At 40.4% G+C, this 22,473-nt stretch overlaps 1 protein-coding gene across 1 annotated transcript in view; it reads left to right on the top strand.

Annotated features, from left to right (window-relative positions):
• Positions 1–22,417, top strand: part of LOC103188904 (protein ERGIC-53) — a 29,525-nt gene extending 7,108 nt beyond the window's left edge. The window contains exons 6-13 of the mRNA XM_007909079.2: positions 75–198; positions 914–969; positions 1,535–1,661; positions 2,142–2,338; positions 6,532–6,608; positions 19,071–19,215; positions 20,272–20,387; positions 21,898–22,417. Coding sequence (XP_007907270.1) covers positions 75–198; positions 914–969; positions 1,535–1,661; positions 2,142–2,338; positions 6,532–6,608; positions 19,071–19,215; positions 20,272–20,387; positions 21,898–21,934 — 879 coding nt within the window. The 3' untranslated portion in view covers positions 21,935–22,417. The remainder of the gene's footprint in view (positions 1–74; positions 199–913; positions 970–1,534; positions 1,662–2,141; positions 2,339–6,531; positions 6,609–19,070; positions 19,216–20,271; positions 20,388–21,897) is intronic.
• Positions 22,418–22,473: the final 56 nt, after the last annotated feature.

Below are 22,473 nucleotides of genomic sequence, written 5' to 3'. Positions count from 1 at the left end.
AATCTACACTTCGCATAGTAATGATCCAGCATTTCAGTGGGTACGTCAATATCCAGCCTTTATTTTTCTTTTAGGTTTATCTAAATCTGGGGAATTCAGTGACCGACGAGAGTTATGAGCTTTGCATTCAGGTCAAAAACTTGATCGTTCCTTCCGGAGGCTACTTTGGAGTTTCTGCAGCGACTGGAGGAATTGCTGGTGAGCTGAGAAAGAGCTGAAATGGGAAGACTGCAGGACTGGCGTTCTGGAAAGATGAGATCATAGGGCTGAAGGGCCTTCCTCATCTACATCTCTCATTGTACAGTGAAGAACCAAATCCTGAACTTGCTTCACCAGAAATGAAGGAGAAATGCAGTTGTGGCTCCAGCTAGTGGTTAGATGGAAGCATTGCTGGACAGACAGCCCAGAAGGTTTTCCCGGCCACAAGTTGAATTTTTTTAAAAAAAACGAAAATACATTTCTGATTACTTTAAACTCAAGCATCTCACTCAGTACATTGAGGGTCTATCTTGGTTGCATTTCCTAACATATTTTAATGAGAAGTGTGTAATCATTGATTTTTTTTTGAAACATTGAATGTGCCAAAGAACGCCATCTTCATACAAACGCTATCTATATTTGGTCATTGCAACTTTCTTATTAATATTTTAGGGAATGCTGCAAATTGCATCCGATGATATGTGGTTTTTGTCATTATTTTGATAGTTCACACAATTTGATTTCAGTTACAGAGTTACATAGGTTGTATAGCAGGGAAACATAAGTTATGCTTTGAATTAAAACAATCTGATGCATCTCGCCCCTCTATTTCTATCGTTCAATTTTTTTTGTATGTTTTACTATCAAGGTGATGGTACATTTTGAGATTAGATGTAAATAATTAACTTGGGATTTCTTTCTCTGTTTCTTTTAGATGATCATGATGTTCTGTCATTTGTCACGTTCAGCCTGACTGAACCTGGGAAACAGGTGAGAGGCAGAAGTTCTGGACTTTGCTAAACGATAGAATTAAATTACTGAGCAGGCCATCTGTTTGACAAGTTTGAACTCCTTAGTCAGTGAGTAGAAGCGTAGCAGTTGTTCAGGGTTCCAAAAAATGGTCATGTCAATCCACAATGTGGAAGCACAGACCGGTGATTTGTTTCAGGGCGGGTTGGAATCTTCTGAACTCCAACTAGTGCCTTATCAGAGGACCCCACTGTGTATGTACGCGGTGTGTTGTCTCAGCCAGGCTCAGTTGGTAGCTCTTGCTCCTCTGCATCAGGAACTTGAGGGTTCAAGCACCTTGTAGAGACTTAGACACGAGACACCCTTGAGCTCATACAACAGTCCATTGCTGGGGGATGCTGCCATGTCGAAGATGCCTTCCTTCAATGAGAGATTAAACCTAGGTCCTGCCTCTCTTTTTAGGTAGAGGTTTGTACAGAATAAACTGACTTCCTGCTTTGTCTTGACCGAACTGTGGAACAATACGAGTCAGAAATCTGATTCCGTCCATTTTCCCCATCGACATATTGTTCGTCTTTATATATAGGATCCCTCGAACCAGATGCTCAACAAAGACCTGGATGAGTATCAAAAAGAGTATGAACGCTTTGAGAAAGACCTTGAGAAACGCAAAGATGAGTACCAAAAACAACACCCGGAGACACACACGCCAGGTAGGAACAGGACCAGAGTCTGGGGCTGAACCACATCTCCCACCAGCACTGGTGATGTTCTGCAACTTAACAGCAACATCTAGTGGTATAATTCGATTTTAAGATCCTTTCAGTCGTCTTTAAATCCCTTCATGCCCTGGCACCTCCAAACCTCTGACCTGCTTCTCAGGCACAAGCATTTGAGATTCAGTTAAAAAGAGGCTAATGATGGCTGGTTCAGTGCACTCCTTCATGTAATTTTGTATTGTATTGCTCGCCTCTTCTGCCTGGCCCCTTCCTAGATCTCTGCCTCCTCTGTGCTCTCTGCGTCCCAAGCAAGCTTTTGTCCCTCGCTTGCTTGCTCTCTCCCTCTCTCCTCCCTCCGCTCTTCCCTCGCTCCCATTGCCAACTGTAAAGCTCCCGATCTGGAGACACATCCTCACCGCTTCCACCCTGTGCGGACAAACCCATCTAAAACGCCTCACCTTCTGTTGTCTCTAGATGAGGATGTATTTGAGACACAGGGCCAACGGGAGTTACAGATGGTGCTTGATGGTCAGTCCGTGATTCAATCCGAGTTGAAGAGACTTGGGGAGAGGTTGAAAGTGATGTTCGAAGGGCAGAAACAAAATTCTGAGTTCATCAGCCATGCAGGCGGAAAGCGATCCACAACTACAGTGGTAGGAGAAGCAGAACAGGCAAGTCTGGGAGCGGAATTTGGGGGTTAATTTTTTTTTCTGTCCAGCTCATGTTCAATTGAGGTTCAGAGAATGCGGAGGCTATTGATCTGAATGTGCTAGACTGGGTCCTATAACCACCAATCATCCCTGGGTCATTCTGACTCGGAGGTGAAAGTACTAGTGATTGAGCCAGGGTGACACACAACCCAACTTGCCTTTGGATTTGTATAGCGCCCATCACACAGGTAGCATCCCAGAGCGACAGTTCTTGTGAAAGTTGTTGTAGGGAGAATTTACTCTCTTTTCAAAAAAAACGCATCAAATTCTTAGGAAATCTGGTAAGAGATGGTACAAAATTGCAGGACATAGGGCCTAGTGTAACAAAGCGTTGTTGAAAGCCATAGTCTTATGTCACCATAAGTTCAGAATAACACAGCAAAAGTGTTGTCCTGTTCAGCTATAAGAGAGATGAGAGTCGCAGTGTTTCTGGAGTAACAAGATGTGGAGTGGGAGAAAAGGGTGTCTGAGAGCCGTGCAATGTTTGAAAAGTGAGAGGGTGGAGAGACCTTAATTCTAAGGTCAGGGAGGTTTGGGATCAGACGTGGCAGGGAAAGGCAGGGTTCTGTCCTGTTGGATCCACACTGATTTCAACAGAAGCTCCTTAAGAAAATCCAGTTGAACCTGACAGGTTTGTGCCAGGGGCTATGCCAGCCACTCGCTGCATATTCTGCCCGCTGGAGCTTACCATGTTGGAATCCTGATGCTTCTTCTCAAGACGCCACACAGTGATGAAGCGAGAGGGTGGTCAGTGTTTAGAGGTGAATATCTAACCGCGCATGATTAGGAACAGATGCTGTCACCTTATGCGAGTTTTAGTGTCCTCGTGAGAGGCTGGGAGATTAGCGGATGACTTTTAAACGGAAATTGTAGCGTAGAGGTTTGTCTCCCTGTACACAAACACTGTCTGGTCAGCTCTGAGATGCTCAATAATTGGACTCAATGGAGGCGTGGGGGAGAGGAGTTCAGCATTCCCTCATTGTTAGTGCAGTGGGCCACAGTCAGGCAAATGTCTGCCCCATCACCACTCCACATCCTTGACGGTCACAACAGTGTCTTTTTAATCACTCGTGTGTTTGCCATTCCAGACGCTATCTAGGTTTCACGGTCCGTTGTGATTTGAAACAAGCTTGTCTTGTGTTGCTGTGCTCCCATTGTTAATCGTTCCTGGAACTAGTGCGGCATTCTTGCTTTCTGAACCATGTTCTTGGAGATTCTAAACAGCACAGCAAATAATAATAATCCTTGCATTTGATATTTGATGAAATATTATATATTTGATATATATAATGTAATTGAGATATCTCAAAGTGCTCCACAGTTTATACTGTTCCGCCGTAGCACTCTGGGATGAGGGGCGCTAAATAAATGCAATTTTTCTGTTGTTGTCGTTCTGTGAAGTGAATTGACTGTATATTTGTGGGTGAAATATTGAATAAGCCCCAGCAAAGCCTGTCTGCAGGCAGATGGAAATGTTTTTTTTCTCTCTCTCAAACAAATCTGTTCCCCTCGGAGATGTTTGACTCCTATTTCCTTTTACTGGGGTACAATTCCATGGTATCTCAGCCATGCAGCTGTGAGCTGTGTGAGCCTTGCGACGGTGAACATTGGCAGGCGGCTCAACTGTGGGTGCATCGCAGCCGAGTCCAATCCTTCCACTTCCAAACAAGTGCAAGCGGGTGTCTGGATAGCAATCGAGAGCAGTTGGTTCCCCCTCCCTAACCCAACTATAGCCCAACTACTCCCTGAGATTAGCTAATTCACCTCTGTGCCTGGGTGTGGAACCTGCAGTGTTCCAGGCTCATCGTCTTCATACTGCATTGGGTGGTGTCTTTATCACTCGACTGTCGAGAGTTGTAATCTGCCTGTTGAGGATTACAGGTAGACACTTCTGTAAACAATAGGTAAAAATAATTTTGTCGTGCAGGGAATACCTACAATCAAATAAATCATTGTAGATCTGTGCATTGAAAGGCAGAGTGAAAAATACATGCAGTAGGTAAAGACTATAACCAGATAACCTTAGCTTGAATTTGTGTGTATTTTATATGTATATATTATATATACTAAATTAATAAATGGGTAACAGTCTTGCTTCATACCTTTTTAAATCCTTCTGTAGTTTGTGTTCTCTAAGTATAGCTGGAGCTGTGTTGGAAGCTTGTGACCGGATTATCTGGTTAAACAGAAGGTCTTGTTTCTGATACCATGTGGGACAGCTGAGCAAATGAAAACTGGGGCTGAAGGCAGTGTTAGTTTTCATCCACCATGTCCTCAATCCCTCCGCCTTGCCCCCTCCTTTGCCTCTTATACATCACGACTGAAGACCTTCCTCTTCAACTGTGCTTACGGTCACCTCCTCCCTTCTCCCGGCTCAGTGTCGGGCTCAGCCACATTGCTAATATGAATGCAAGTCGTTGTAGTTTTAAAATGATTAGAACCCCCCACAGAATGAACACAGACAGCGAAGTGTTGCTTCGCTCAGAGCTCCCAATCATTTCCCCATCTTAACGTTTATTCCAAGCAGTTTAGGTGGTTTGTTGTTATTTTTTACATTATCGTGTCAGCCTCAAGACTCAATCTCCGCGTTCCTGAGTAATTTGATCCGTGCAGGGTGGTTATGTCGAGGCCCTCCAGTGGGAGGCAATCATGAATACTCAACATCACCCATGGATGCTTCTGACGAGTTCCGTGCTAAGAGGTTTTGTTGGGGAGGTGGGTGGGGATTACTGAGATTACCATTTGCGATTGGGAGCAATTGAGAATTATCTGACCTGATACAGTTCAGAAGGTTTGTGTTTAATGAGGTTGTGATGAAGTGTGTTTTTTTTCAATTACATTTTTTCAGTGAAAGGAAAACGTATGAATAAATTTGTAGTGTTAGTTTGGGACATCCTCCTGACTTGAAAGGCGCTATACAATAATAATAATCCTTGCATTTGATACAGTGCTTTTCATGTCTTCTAGACGTCTATACAAATGCTTTTTGTTGTTGTTACTAGGGTTATTGATGTAAATCCTAGCTGGCTCTTTCATTTACATTTACTATTGAGGATCAATATCCACTTAGAATTGAGATCCATTGCCATTATAATAATAATAATAATCCTTGCATTTGATATAGCGCTTTTCACGTCGGGAGGACGTCCCAAAGCGCTTCACAGAATAGACTGTAAAGTGAATCGACTGTATATTTGTGGGCGAACGCGGCAGCCAATTGCGCACAGCAATGTCCCACAAACAGTCGTAGATTGAAAATGACCAATTTATTATTGTTTTGTTTTGGAGGGATTATTATTAGGCTCTGTGTGGAGTAAGGAAACTTGCCCAAGGTTTCGCCCTCTGCCTGGAATTGAACTCAGGTCTCTCACTTGCAAAGCGAGTGCTCTAACCACTGAGCTACAAGACTCATTGTCTGGTATTCCACGGTCAGGTCTGTCAGAGCCATTAAACCTTGGGGATAAATGACCTGAGGCGAGTGTCTTGTTGGCTGTTGTCACAACAGGGACCCCCCAATGTTGGTGGTTTTCTAGGTAAACGGAGAAAGTGTATCGTGTCTCGCAGACAATTTTCACCCCGTTGCTCCCTGCCATGTTATCTCCAATTCTTAAGAGAGACTGTTCTCAAACCGTGCTGCTCCATAATGGGCCACTAGGTGGAATGTTTGCTTCCAGCCTGACACTTTTAAAGCTTGAAGTAGCAACAAAGAGATGCACTCGTCTATTTTGGAGTTCCACAGTATAGCGGCAAGCCCGCTCGCATGGCAAGCGAGAGGACCCGAGTTCAATTCCCGGGCAGCACAAATCCTTAGGTAAGTTTCCTTACTCCTGTCTATTGCTGGATTGCTTTCCGTGGTTAATGATCTGTAAAATAACTGTTTGTGGGACACTGGCGCAATTGGTTGATGTGTTTTGCCCACAAAATACAGTCAATTAACTTTACGATATATTCTGTGAAACACTGACATCTCAACTATGTGATATATGCAGGATCGTTATTATATTTTTGTAAAAGTTAGACGGTCACCACAGTGAGCTCACACCCAGTTAACTTTTTAAATATGTACGGCAAATTACAAACCCTTCAAAACTGAAGTGCCCATGTTCAATCCAGGTTTGCTTTGATTAAACATTGTTTTGTCTTTGCTGAACTAGGGTGACGTTGGTTCCAAAAGCCTCGAGTCGATGCTGAAAAATCAGAAGGAGTTGGTTCGTCAAGTGCAGGAAATGAGGTACATGTGCTGATACTGCATCTCGTAACATACAGTCAGGTACATGTAATCGGCTGGATGTTGTGGCAGCTGGTCAGGCCTTAGTTTGGTGCTTTATGATGGCTGAGTGTGCAGCCTATTTGAGGAGGAGAATCAGTTTAAATCAGTTTAGATATCTTACCACCCTGTCCTGCCCACTACCTTCAACTAATGCGGAGAGTAGTATCGTCCATGGCTGAATCACCCACAAAATACACAGTCACTCCACTTCAGAATATATCCCGTGAAGCGCTTTGAGAAGTCTCAATGATGTGATGAAGCTCTATATCAAATGCATCCAATTGTTAATAATTATCTAAAGACTCAATGGCAATGAAATCGTGGAGTCCTGTAGCTCAGTGGTTAGAGCACTCGCTTTGCAAGTGAGAGACCTAAGTTCAATTCCAGGCTGGTCAGGGCCAAACCTTGGGCAAGTTTCCTTACTCCACACAGAGCCTAATAATAATCCCTCCAAAAAAACAAAACAATAATAAATTGGTCATTTTCAATCCATATGACTGTTTGTGAGACATTGCTGTACGCAATTGGCTGCCGCGTTCGCCCACAGATATACAGTCAATTCACTTTACAGTGTGCTCTGTGAAGCGCTTTGGGACGTCCTCCCGACGTGAAAAGCACTATATCAAATGCAAGGATTATTATTATAAATAACCGCTTTCATTTATATCGCACTTCATGTAGGATAATATCGCAGAGCACAGCACTGACCTGATTGGCCGCTAAGCAAGGTGGGGTGGGGGGTGAGGGGGTGACCAAAGGCGCAGTTGAATAAGTAGTTGTTCAACTGGCATTTAAGGTTTTTTAAAAAAAAGGGGACGGGTTGAGGCAGGGAGAAACCGAGATCAGAGGTGTAATGGATGAATGTGGCCCATTTGAAGCCAAAAGTATCGTACAATAGAAATCTGGTTTGAGGTCACCTCACTAGTGCAGCCCCCCTCACAATTGCGGGCACATTTTCAGTCTCTTTCATTGTCAATGTTAAAAGATAGGCCGTCTGCTTTAGTAAACCCGCCAGCTCACTATTCAGGATAACACTCATTGATTGCGGCCATACAGTGTCCGCCTCCAGTACAAACACGGTACAAACACCCCTTTACAAATAAAACAATGCCTTTATTTTAATGAGATTGTAAAGTATGGTTGTTGAATGTTCATCACCCTCGCCCATTACCAATGCCCTTAACATTACATCAGTGACCTGAATCATCGACCTGTTTCAGTAATCGGGTCACCTCACTAAGGTAGGTCACTTTTGCCCAGTCCCTTGAGTTATTGGATTAGTGAGGTCAAAATGCAGGTAGTTTGAAATATTCTCCTCCCCCCCCCCCCACACACACACACACACACATTCTGTGCTGAACATTTCTGTTGAAGGCTGTTTTACGAGCTCACAAAGTACAATTAAGCCCTCATCAAAAACTTCAGGGGACACAAATATAAGAGAGCAACGAGGGAATCAAAAAGAGAATTTAGAAGAAACTACTTGATGCAGAGTGCAATGAGATTGTGTAACTCGGTGCTTGAAGTGGTGGTTGATTCAGTTGGTGTAGATGCATTCAAGAGGAAACTAGACCTTTACATGAGGGAGAGTTGAACAGAAGGGTGTGGGAGGGAGTAAAGGAATGGGTGGAAACTGATGTGGAATGTATACACCAGCATAGACTGGTTGGGCCAAGTGCCCTGTTTCTGTGCTGCATGTTATTTGTAAATCTTGCACCTTGGGTTTCAGTAATAAACCCAAATTCAGTCCCTCTTGATTTTCAATGTCAGAATTGTTTTCCCTTCGAACAAATCGTAATCGTTAAATTATTTTAAAACCAATTTACTGGCGGATATTATTTATGAGAAACGCTTTACTTTTTTTTCAACCGGGATGGTGTTGTGGTTGTTTGCCTGTAGATTTTCTTGTGTATAGTGGATCTTTGGGGATTTTTTTTGATTATAAGCTAAGCATACCACATCTGTGACCGTGTTTCACATCCCAGCTGGGCTTTGGTCTAACTGACCTAGTTCCTGCTGCATGAAATTGAAAGGATTTGCACTGTTTCAGTAGTGGCCCTTCCAGCTGTAGTAAGCCGCATTCTGTGCTTGAGTTTTTCTGCCATGTTTATATAGGCATTACACTAACATCCAATGACACTGGCATGTTAGAATATGTCCTGTCAGTGTGTGCTAACCGCTGAAATATGCTGGCACTATGATTTTATCTTGATTTATTAGGACCAGGGAATGCAGAATAGTGATCATCAACCTTACATGATGTTAGTCCGTACGTGGCAGGGAAATTTGACAAAACTGTGACCCATATTCTGCATATGTGTATCTCACCGGCCTGCCCCAGTCTGAAATTTGCCAACACAAATAACCAGCTGAGAAGGAAACTGCTTACAGGAAATTAGAAATGCATTTTTATAGCTCTTTAATATGTTGAAATGTCTCAAAATAATTACTGTAACGGGTAGTGACGCAGTCAAGTGAGCAGCTATTTTGGGCCAGCAGGGTTCCGCAAATAGCCGCGAGATGAATGACCAATTAACAATATTTTTTGCATTCTTTTATACTTAGCACTCTTGCTACTGGATCAGAGAATTATTGTTTCAAGCTTCCAATGGGGTGTTGCTTTCTAGTCTAGGCTGTCGGTTATTACTGTGCGGTACTGGGGGAGCGTTACCAGTTCTGAGCTGCTGATTTTTGAAACTGAACATCTATCTGCTTGTTCAGAAGTCAAAGATCCCATGGTACTGCCTGAAATGAAAAGGGAGTTTCTCCAGGTCCACCAGCCAACAAGCCTCCAAATGAGTGAATAATTTGTGCGTGGCTGTTTGTGGGTCTTGCTGGCCTACTTGTTTTTGGTCGGCTGGATATCGTGCACAGAAATCCATCACTACGATTAAAAGTCTCCAAACCAAAGTACCGGGAGCGCCACATGAAAATGGATTTTGTTTGGTCTGAAGTGTGACTGTCCCGTCAGGAGCTGGAAACATTTTACCATTAGGCAGAGGTCCATAGCAAGAGAGAGAATATTTGAGTCCACTCTCCAGAAGGTGCTCATACACGCTTTGTAGAACCTGGATACAATAGTATTTGGTGTCTCTCTGCCCTTTGCCAGGCTCTTAACTCAAAAGAAGGGCAGGAAATGTGCATTGAAAAAGGAATTACCTTCAAAGACTTGACCGTGTATTTAGAAATGCTCTGGATCCAATTGCATGTGAAACAGCCACCACGAAGCTTGTTAATAACATCCCAACTGACTGTCCCTGTCAGGCCCTCCTGCGCAATTGGAAAGAAGCTTTCTCTATAGTTAAGGCTGAAAGCTGTCCAAACTCGTAAGTGTTACAGCTAAAGACCAAGCGCTGCTTTTATTGGAGTAATGCAGTGTGAACGGAGGAAATTTCTGAAGAGGATGTTGTGTTGGATGAAGCTGACAATTCACATTCTGTAGCACAAGGCTATCAGCATTCATTCCCAGCTCGGTGAAAAGAAATGCAACCTCCATGCGCTTCAGGTGCAATCATTTCACATATGATATTGTGCTATCATGATGAAACTTTATAACCTCTCTGGTACACGCTTGCTCTTCACATTTGAAGTTTTTTTTTATTGTCGATAATCAGTGCCGCCTTTATACCTCCACCACTGAATCGTGCTTTTTCCCCTGGAGTCTTATTGTCATGTGTAAACAAAACATGTATATGTGCCATCTTTGCAGAGAGTTACAAGTGTCCCTAATTATACAATTAACAAATGAAGAGGTTTGGTTGTTAATTGATAAATCCTCTCCTTGAAAGTTAATGACACAATTAAAGAGAACCTGTAATTCTCATAGCACGTTTCCACATTGTGCATAACACAACTGTGTCTACACATGTCAAAAGATGGAGTACTACATAGGTATGCTACGCACATCAATTAAATGTAACTTCTGGCAAATGTGTTATCCGGCAAAATTCTCCAATTAATGCAAGTTATTTGAAACCATTACACACAGACAAATGGACAGGGTCAGCTTAGAGCAAAGCCATTTCATGTTGCTAATAACATCAAAGCATGCAGTCAAAGACCAATATTAATTGCAGTATAAAGAGGTGTACACGGAGGTCTAAATGAAGTCTAAATTATTAACGTCTCATCCAAAGGACGGCACCTCCGACAATGCAAGACACCCCCAGCTCTGCATTGGAGGGTCATCTTCGACTATATTTATGCCATTAACTACCAATGGTGATGCAAATGATGCAACATTGTGTAAAGTTTTTAATTCGTTCAGTAAATTGCAGTCACCTGTATATTTTTGAACAGGGTTATTCGTCCAAGGCCTTTAGCCAAACTTACATTTTGGACCCTGGTATCTCCTTGCATTATCCAGGACAGGAACACCATTGAAAGTTGGGACTCACTCTATCTATGCCATGGCTCCCTTCCTGGGCCAAGATGCTGAGGTTGGCTTTGGCAGCAATTGCAAGGCAGCTTGAGTAACTTGCCGATAGCTGCTGAAGTGCTTCATTCTACGTAAGCATTGAGATGCAAAGAATCCCCTTGCCAGTCTCTGTACTATTTTGGTATTGACATTGATTTGACTTGACACTAATGCGAATCCCTGTACGTTTGTTTTGGGAATTGATTCTGTCTGGCACACATTTCACTTACAATAACGTTGACGGAGCGATGATCACTGACGGCTTTTAGAATTATTATTAATGCCGTCACGTCTTCTATTTGCCTTTGTTCTTCTTAATAGTATAAAGATTGATTTTGAATGTTTGCAGTCTTGAGTTTAGTTAAGTCAAAGGAGCTACTGAGATGACAGGGAAAGGGAGCTGAATTACTGTGATACCATACACTTTATCTATTCTCTTAAGTTAATTTTCCCCAGTACTGTCAAATTCATAGCTTGTGGAAACTAAAGAAACTAATCAGAATAAATAATTCTGATATTTAATTGTTTTTTGAGGAGAGGCAGTTGTCGTAACAACCACCACTATAGCACCTTTACTCGGGTACTGTCTTGGTATGCTTAATAACAGCCTAGTTTGACACTCAAAACAGTGGGGATTGACTACACTGTAGAAACAATTCAGAATCCATCTGTCAGTCTATTACTGTAATGGAATCTCAGGGTCTAAAGGAGTGTTACATGGTCCAGGGATAAGCCGCATTGTTCTTCGGTTGTAGAATAATTTGTTTTGTTTTCTGCTCGTGTTCAAATCAAACCAGAATCCCAGTTCAAAAGATAAGTGGGGGAAAAAAAAGGCAAGCTGATTTTTGGAGTGCTGAGAGGTTTTTTTTAAAAAAAGAAGTGGAGATCCCTTCGTTAAGCTGACAATTAGTTTTTAACATTGATTCAATCTACTAATTGAAAATGTTCCCATTTTTAATTGCTAACGCAATCTCAACATTTATTTTTTTATGTCATAGGGGGGAATGTTCTGATTGAGGGTTACGCGGTTCCAGGACACTACCTCACATGAAAGGCGCTATATAAATGCAAGTAATTGTTGTGCAACTAAAGGGATTGTGGCTAGCAATGGATGTAACTTTATTTATTAATTGAATGAAATAGTAGTAAGCTTCCTCCTTCCTGCCATATTACAAGCGTCTATGTCCAATTGTATCCAGTAAAGGCTCCTCTGGTACATTCACAGAATCATTGAAGAAAGTCATATTTGACCTCACCCTTCCAAAATACCCACCTTATCTTCCAACTATTTCATGAAACAGTTTCTCAGAGTTCAGTGCCTTGGTGTCTACCATCCTTCCTGTTAACCAATTGCTAAGTGACCGTTTGCCCTCTGGGTAAAGAAATAGTTCCTTGTGCCAGTCTGAAGATTGCCCTTTGCAACGTTGAATCTATTACCCTATTTTGCTGCTATCTTTGGCTATCTGAAAATACTGGGACTTTCTCTGTACCGTTTAATATCTTCCACACTTATTTAAGATCGTTCACTCTAGGGTATTAGTATATAAGAGGTCTGAAACTTCTTATGCCACTATCAATAAGATTGTGCAGAATTTTGAATTTAAATCCAGTCTTCATTTAAAGCTGTCTTTCTGCACTTTTAAGAGTAAGACCATAAGGAATTTTGCATCTTGGGAGTCTTTGATTCTCATCATGCTTTTGCTGATTTCAAAAGGTTTGTTTGTTTTGTTTTCCCTACCATTGGGGAATTCCAATCCTTTGGGTTTATGTTCATGACCCAATTCTCATTGTAGGCATTTTGTTTAAAAGTAACAATTGGCACCTATTCATGGAGCCAGATTAAGATGTCAATTTTATGAATCATCCATTGGAAAATATAACAGACTAAGGTTTAAATCCCTGCTGGTCCAATCAGCCCTTCATCTTCTTAAGGTTCATAAAATGAATACCATATTCAATAAATTGTTATGGTCAAATGAGGGTGAATAGAAGTCTCCCTGAGGCAAAGTTCAGAGCAAGGGAATTGCTAACTGGGAAATGTAGATCTAATGTTGCTTGTGTGATGCACCGATACACTGGTGCAAACTCACTTTCTATCACACTTAGTGTATCTCCACAAGGTGAAATACTGATCATCTGGAATAAGTGCTATATTTAGAAGCATTGCTTCATTGACTGTGTGGAATAAATCATAGGACAGTGACACATAAACACACAAAATATTGCATCTCTCGTAACAGGCAGCTCAAGAGTGACATTGGGACAGTGAGTACCTGATGAAAGGAGAAAGGGAGGAACTGAAGATTTGTGGGAGGGGGCAATAAAACCAAAGCTATTCTCTTTGTTGACTGAGAAATTTTTTATTGGCTGCAGATATGAATGATGAATGCCTTTGGCTAATTTGATCTCATTCTACCAAACCATGCAGTCTTCCCTATACAATAACGAGCTTTATTGAAACTATTTTGAAGCAACATTCCTTATTCTGATTGGCTCGTCACAGACCAGACATTATTGTGGTCAGATTTAAAATAAGGCACAGCTTGACAGTGAATAAAAAGTTAAACCCTATTCCTGTTTAACATCTCTCCTCGTACCAAAGAAACAGAGAGAGAATGAGAATACACTGCTGACATTGACAAAAAATGGCACTTTAATGTTCCTCCATGTTTCAAAAGAAACCCAGTTTAGTGAAGCTTATCTGTAGTGGAGAATTATTATCTTGGCACTGCTTTATACTGGAAATGGACTCTTCCCTTTTGCCCTGCTCTAAAGCTCTGTCGTTTAAGCTTTTGTAAATTTCAGATCATGCATGGCAAAAATTGAATAGTAATCTCTTATCAGATTACCAGTTTCTTGGGCACATTGCGCTTTATGTTTGAGGCAAACAACCACCTTTGCAAAAGCAAGCATGACATTGACAAGTTATACTTGGTTCTTTATAATTTTGTTTGGAGGTAGCCGTAGATGTCTTATTTGATTTACACAAGAGTGGCACGTACATCATGTCGTCGGGGGGGAAGAAGAGAAATCAAAATTACTCATGATTTATTTATTTTTATTTGACCTTTATGATGTTCTTATATTGCCGTGGAATCAGTTGAATGTTAGTTTGCAGCCTTATGTCCTTGGTAGCACATCGCCCAAGATAATATCACAGCCTTTGCTGTGGGCTTGTTACGTCCAAGCTTTTTATGCTTTACAATGTCGTTATTGATGCCTTTGCCTCCCAGCAGCCTTGGGCCTGATGGTGCGTAAAACATAACGCTGTCAACAAGCATGCCCTTCAAACATTCATTTTCAAGAAAGCATTTTAATTCTTAGCTCTGCCTTACCTCATTTCCGCTCTTCATTCACACTTGCCTCCTCCCAGAGTTAAGAAGTAAACAGCTCGGTGTCAGACTCTGCCACTGTAAAGCACTGTCCTATATAAATGCAATTTGTTGTTGAATGCAATTCAATGTTGACTTTAAATACGCACACGCCTGTGGATTTCAGATTTACTACATGTGTGGGCTTTTTTTCATGTTCTCTACCTGCTTCTTTGACTGAGTCATGTTGAATCTTGGGATTTGGGTTAAAAGCCTGTGTGCAGTATTAAGCACAGTTATGTTAATCCATAAATACCTTTTGTGTAGTGGTTTCATACAGTTCACAATTCCTCTGTACAACCGATTTACAAAACCTGGCCATGTCTGCTTCATTCATTGGTGTATTGCATTATATTAAATAAACCCTTGCATTAAATCAAAATGACTGGTTGAAATAGCACCAAAGGATGTTGAATGCTCTATAATTCAAGGGGCGGAAGCATGTAGGTCTTGAACTAAAGAAAGCTGCTTTGGGAAAACATTGCTTTACCAAATTCAATTCATTTTAAGGACGTTTAATCTTTTCCTGCTGGGAACATAGTCAGTGATGTGAAGGTTTTTTTTAAAACACACCGACACTTCTGGCTTCTGCTGTTTTTGACCTTGTGATCCTGCTAATTGCAGAACCACAGACCCAAGGGGGAAGAATAGAGATCTGCAGCCTCTCTTTGCACAGTCCATGTGCGACTGCTGGCTATGCCTGGAGTTAAAAATAAAATGTTTGCTCAAAAATGAGACTTGAGTTTAGGGGGAAATGTTTTCATAGGGTGCTTTACCCACACATCAAATAAGTCTTGAATTGAGAAGCATTGAACTTCTTACTTGATTTGAGATGATGTAAGGAAGGTGCTATTTGAAAATCCTACCCCACTCTTATCAGTGAGGGCTATTGATTTCATTTTAAAATTGGTTTCCAAATCCTTATCAGGATTTGAGCATCTTGGTGACCTCCTCCTGCCATTTTGCTGTGGTATTGATTGATATAATTGTCAAAGGAAATGATGTAAATTGAACTTGAGAGATGTGAAAAGATGTGCGCACATCACACAAGAGATGTGTGCTTTGAAAAATATGGTAATTTTCCCTGATACAGCATCTGAAATATGCATGATCCATTCAAATGCAACATTAAATAGCTGTTTGACACCCCCTCTAATAGTTGCATTTACATACAGGACAGTGTAAAATTCTGCAGTGTGTTGCATGTCAGTAATGAATCCAGAGCATAAGATATCTAGCTGCAAGAGTGAACCTTAAGTGGTTTATCTCAAACTTGAGATGAATTATTGGCTTGACCCACAGTGTAACGTTCAGTAACATTGGGAGTTTCTCCTGGTGTCCTGGCCAATTAATTGGTGGATTAATTTAATACTCCAGATTAAATTAATCATTTACTCTGTGGTTATGTGTGGCTATATAGCTGTGTGCAAAATTGGCTGCTGTGTTCATCTGCAATCCAATGAAACTGTTTGAGATATCAAATAGTTGTTTGAAACAACCCTGAAAGGTGTAAAAGGCCCAATACCAAATGCTATTATTATTATAGAAACCCATTGATAGCTGCATTTACACAGTTTTCAAGTTAAAAAAAATCTCAAAGCGTTAACTATTACCATAATTTTATTATTGAAACCTTATTCGGCCCTCACTTTGCAAACTGTGTTTTATGGTATTTTTCTATGGATTATTATTTGTTGCAAAACATGAAGCCACAGTTAACCTACTGAATTGTAGGTTGCCTGTTGGGTGGAACTTGTACATTCTTTGTATTGCTACAAATCGGTTAGACGACTCAAAGACTTGCTGTAGTATGAAATGTATTGAAACGCAAACTCATCTCCTCTCCCCGTTGCTGACTGTTATCCATTGTTACATCACCATCATCATAACTTAGTTTGCTCTGATAGACAGGTTTCTCCTGGACCAGACCAGTCTGTCTGTACATGTGGGTTTCTCTTGTTTTTACGGATCAGTGATGAAAATCGAAGCCTGGCAATGAGTTCCTGTTTCTGTTGCTGGCAATTGAGTTGAGGGGGTGAAGACTTGCTTTTAAACTCTGTTCAACAAATAGTTTCAATATCACCAAATCAAAAATGTTTTAAATTGCACCGTTATTTTGTCAGATTATTAAATTGTGGTGAAAGTTTCCAGTTTCCTTAGCAACAAAATATTGGTGTCGAGCTATTTCCATTCACAAACTTCCCCCAACACACTATAAGGGATATTCTAAAATCCCATATATTGCTTCTAAAAGTCAGCAGCACTTTCCAGCAAAAGTAGTTGAGGGGTGCTGTCAGATGAAATTTTAGTCCCATCTCCCTATTCTTTGGGTGGATGAACGATACTGTGATGCTATTCAAAAAGAAAAGGGAGTTTCTCCTTGTGTCCTGCCCAACAATCTCCCAGATTAGTCATGGCTGTTTGTGGGAACTTGCTGTGTCCAAAATGGGTTCCATGTTTGTCCACTCAAACCTTGACCCTTGACTAATTACTGCAGAGAGCTTTGAGGTGTTCTGATATAAGAGGCAGCAAATTCTTGATTGCAATTAAGAATGAATCACCGTTCCCTTGTTGATTTCTTTCCAGTGGTTCCAGCGTGCAGTATTAGTCACTGGTAAATTGTTCTGGAGTGACGAGTTCCTAGCTCTTTATTTGATTACTACACATTTTATTATGATGACATGACAGTTCCTGTAACCTGACCAGCTGCATAGCCATGCCATCTGGTGTTTTTCTCTAACTAGGGAATTGCAGTGGACATATGGGAGCGATGTCAAATGGCTTCTCCTGTAGTGAACAGAGTGGAGTGTAGTGTAGTACACATCATTGTAAAATGACTGAGCCGTTCATTGCCACATTCCAGATAAGTTGAAGGGTGAGACACAACATTTCACAAGTAGTTTGCTGTGATAATTATCACATTGAATCTGTTAGGAAATGTCGCATTTTTCACCCCAGAGCTTTGTAGTCCAACATTTATTAGAGAATTTAAAAGGCTGTTTTGGTGTAGTGTCAGATCATAAAGGAGTGGTTATTGTGATGCAATGAACTCAGTTTTAATACTGCACAAAATATTTGTGCGTAAATCAAATCAGCTGAGAAGCAAGGTTCAGTTAATTGTAACTTGCACCCTGGAATTGACAGGATAACTGCTTGCCTTTGATTAAAATGTTCCAATATAGTAATAATCCTTACATTTGATATAGGGCCTTTCATGTCTGAAAGACATCTGAAACTGCTTCACAAGATTCATTGTAAAGTGTAGTGACTGCGAATTCTGTAGGCGAATGGGGCAATCGATTTGCACACAGCAATTCCCCACAAGCATCCATGAAGTAAAATGACCAATTTTATCTGGGGGCTTGTTGGACAGGATACCAGGGAAAAGCTCCCTTCATTTTTTTTGAATAGTAGTTTGAATTTAGCATGCACCTGAACAGGGAGATGGAACCTCGGTTTAGCATCTCATCCAAAGGTTGGCACCTCCGACAGCACAGCGCTCCTCCCAGCAGTTGATTGGAATGTCAGACTAGACCGTAAGTTCAATGCCCTAACGTGGGTGAGTAAAATCGCAACCTTATGACTCAGCAACAAGAAGGTATTGAGTTGAGTCAAAGTGCTGCCAATTATACTTTAACACAGGATTGAATAGTGTTTAAAAATACTGTATTAACATATTATTGTTTTAAAGTCAAGTGTGCAAGTGGTTAAGCTGTGAAGAACGTACACAGGATATAAAGGCCACAATCATTTCCACCTTTTAAGTTTATTGTGTTTACAATTGTAGGCGACTTATAAATAGAGGCAGCTATTTCTATTAATTGGTACAGTGATTCATCAAAGTGAAGGGGAACATTGAATGGAATGCAAACCTCTTTCTCCACAAGCTTCTTTCAAAATAACCATCCTTTAAAATTCATGTTTTTTTTTAAAGCTATTGTTTTTCGCCGTTGGCCCCCCGAAAAACAATGCTTTGACACTTAAGAGTAAAATAATTTTTTAAATGCTAAACTTAATTTAATTCTAGTAATTTGCCAGATATAGTTTTAATTTAAGATGTGATTTAATTATTTTTAAAATGACTACTTCCTTCTTTTAAAATACCTGTACCCTAGCCCTTTCTTCTCCCACCTTGCTTGCATAAGGCATCTTTGAGGCATTATACAACATAGAATGCATTATACAGATGAGGAGGAAAAGTGCATTTGAATTTATAGAAATTTACAGGACAGAATGAGGCCCATCAAATCTGCTCTCTGTTCCTGGGCTAGCTGTACTTTCAATCCCATTGCCCTGCCATGTCCCCATATTCTTTCAAGGTTGTAGAATTATAGAATTTTACAGCACAGAAAGAAGAACTATTTGACACATATACACAATTAACGAGTTTTAAGAAAGGTATTGGAAAGATTTCTCCCTTCCTCCCCCATTCCAAGTATAGAATTCAGAGTTGAGAATATGCGGCATAGAAGTGTGGCAGAGTTGAGCATTACTTCCTAAAGTCACAGATTTTCTAATTGCACATTGTAACACATCAAATGTTATTCATGTCCCAGTGATTCCAAGGCCTATTGTTGTTTGCAGATTCCATTTAATCTTTAATGTATTTGACCGGAACATTGCTTTGATTTCCAGGACAAGCATAGCAGACATCATTACCAATGTGAAACTCCATCAGAAGTCCTTAAATGCTGAAAGTGCGGAACCCGGACACTTTCTTGAGATAAAAGAACACATTTACGTTGTGAAGAAAGATGTTGACAGCCTATTAAAATTCAAGGTGGGTCTCAACATTTACAGGATTCTCATGTTTGTCATAAACGTGTCCAGCGCAGGTATGAATATCACACTGTATGACCCAGATTCAAGCTTTAAAACAAATTAATAAATAAAATTGTGTTTGCTCAAAGACATTGAAAACCAAAAACCTGGCTGTGATTGCACTATTCATTTCTTAATTTTAATGATATTTTTATGATTTAATCTCCTGTCCCATATTAATTCAGTATATGTCCCTGGAATAACATATGGCATTTCCTTAGGGAGTGAAACCCTGTCCAGCTTTGATACAAATTCCTATTGTCAGGTAATTGCCAAAAGATTTCCCTTAAGAGTCTTCAAGTCCCGAGGGAAGGATAGGGTGTGACCTTGTCTAGCTTTCAATATTATTATGGGGCATCGCAGCTGTAATACCCAATAACATAGTCGACTATTCATCTGTTCTCATCAGTAGAATATGCAGCTTAACATTCCCCTTCCACTGAAAAACTTTAAACCCAGGCTCCCAACAAATGGGATTCCATGTATTGAAGGCATTATTGATGAGGTTAACAAATCATTTGGAATAACCTTAATCAAAATATAGATAAGAAATGCATTGTCTTCACATCTCTTTCTCTTCCATGAACATATGAACACAACTACTTTCAGGATCAGAACTCTTATTTGACTCCAGAGTGCATCTGATGGAAATGCCAGACACTATGGTAGGACAGAACATAGCAATAGAGGTTCATAGGAATGTATAGGACTGGAGAAGACTATTGGCACCCATCAGACCAGTCCCAAAGATGCTTTGTCCCAAAGTTGATTAGATTTGAGTTAGAAGGTTTTAATGCACTGTGATATTACAAACTATAGATTGAATTCTTTTTAATCTTAGGATTTGGAAGAAATGTTCCTTCTATTCTGGTGTTCTGTCTATTCCTTTAACATTTGGAAGTGTCAGTATTGGATATCTGCTGTTGGGCATTGTGTCCAGCAAATAAAACGTCTTGTAATGGATAACAGATGAAGTATTGATTTGGGAAATATACGCTCAATCTTTCTTCCACAGGCTCAACACATCAACTGCCCAAAGGTTCCATTAGTTCCACCCTGTACCTCAGCAGGACATTTCCTAGTCTTTATTGTTCTTCAATCAATATTTGTCATCTACTATCTAATGTACAGGTAACTCTTCTTCACTTCTCCAACTCTATTTAAAGTGTTTAAAGTGTCCCAGCGCCTTGGGACGTCTTCCCGACGTGAAAGGCACTCTATAAATGCAATCTTGTTGTTCAACCAATTCGAGGGATCTCCTTCCAACTGCAGTCTACTCTTTAGAGCAAAGGTCCTTCTCTTCACCTGTCACATTGTCAGTACTAATCAGAAGGAATCCCATTCAGATATTTGAAATTACTCTGCTTCAGCCCTCACTATCAACATGGGTTCATAGGAATGCACTGCTAATGAGAGACTGAAATGATCACCAGGCTATTTTTAGTAACAATCATCCATTGCCCCTTTGCTGTTGGGAAGCAATGTTAACAGTGGAAAAAATGACCCAATTTCATCTCCAACAACTTGCATTTATAAACCACACTTCACATAGATTAATGCATTTCACAGACAATGTGTGTCAGATGGTGACAAAAAAGCGAGGTAATAATCCTCGTATGTATGGTAGATTTTTAGGCAGGATTTGAAGATAACGGGAGAAAATTTTATTTACTTCAATTAAATTTCATTAATCCGGCAACAGTATAACTCGTCTACATGACCAAGTATTACATCAACTTGTTGCTACAGCGTGTCGTGGGTATTGTGCAAATGGACCAACCAGCAAGTGTCAAGGGCTCCAGAGTTCATCTGGAGGTGCAGTACTAACTGCCAGATAAGTGACTGCTTTGAAACTGTACAAATAATGTCCCTTGGCACAAGCCTCTCACTGCGGTATCATTTTATAAAACTCATTGTTGTGAAAGGACCAACAATGCAATGCAGTGCGGTGACTATTACAGAGATAGTGTTGTCTGAGGATTCAGTCTGATCCTCCACCTCTCGCCCTATCTTGAACCCTCAAGTGGACCCGCACACTGTGAGTCATCCCGCGTTTGTGACTTCTTGAGCCGCCACTTTGGGGAGGGTAGTGTGTTATTATTTCCTCCGCAATCAAAACCTCAGCGTGAATAAAAAGGAAAATGTATACAGTTGATCTCTTTTAATTATCCACCTTGTAATGATATACTCTTGCTGTTTGGACTGGTTATTACCACATCAAAACGTTGGTACATTACCATTGAAGTCATCTCTGTTTAACACTGGTAAATATGACTAGGTAACACAGTGTGTTAGAACACTTCTTCTGTGCAGTCAGAAGCCCTGCCGGAGCAGACAAAGGTCTCTTGTTAAGGGTTGAAGGAGAAGTGAGTTAAGGGCAGACTTGATGCATCACTATGTATGCATGAATTTTGGATGGGCATCGATATTGGACACAAAATTGACCCCAATTCAGCATCAAACATAGACTAACAAAGCCTTAGCACTTGCTGAGATGGAATTACTGTTACAAAGTTGATATAGCAGTGCGATATATTGTTCCTCATTTTGTTCTGTGTTCACGCCTTTTAAGGCTGTTTAAACAATTAGCAAACATTCGAAATGTGTTCAGCATCCTAAACATTTGATCATCTTTTCGCAGGAGTAAAAGACAAGCCGATTTCAAGAAATTTTTCTAAGAAAATATTGCAGCAAACTGCTTCAGGGCAACGAAAAAGCAAAGATCTATTTCTGGAGAGTTTTGCAAACAAATTTCTGAAGCAATTATTTGCTTTAAGCTATCTTATAGAAGTGTTTTTTTTTACACTTCTGAGTGTTACAAGCCAAATGAGTGGATCGAAGAACAGGGTAATAAAGTCACTGCTGTAATCATGAAACCATTTGATTTCATACAGAAAACATTAATGTACTTGAAAGATGTAATTCAATCCAGGGAGTTATAAAACCAAAGTGATTTATTTCATGTAAAACGTAGATAGAATTGATTTTGATAAATGTACCAAGTGTTCATATTCTAAAGGGATAGTGTTTTGTGGAATTCTTATCTTTTTATTAATTGGAAAAAGTCTAATTTTTTAATTTATTGCAATCTCCTGTAAAACATTTGACTTTTCAGCTGAATGTATGAAAGATGTACAGCAAAATAAATGGCAGAAGACATACTTGCTGGACTTTTTATATATTACCTGTGGAGGGTTAGGAGTTTTGAATCCTAAAG

This window comes from Callorhinchus milii, unplaced genomic scaffold, assembly GCF_018977255.1.
Source record: "Callorhinchus milii isolate IMCB2004 unplaced genomic scaffold, IMCB_Cmil_1.0 Scaffold22, whole genome shotgun sequence".
Classification (NCBI taxonomy): Eukaryota; Metazoa; Chordata; class Chondrichthyes; order Chimaeriformes; family Callorhinchidae; genus Callorhinchus; species Callorhinchus milii.
Note: the sequence above shows the minus strand (reverse complement) of the source record. Positions and strands in the feature narration are given on the sequence as shown.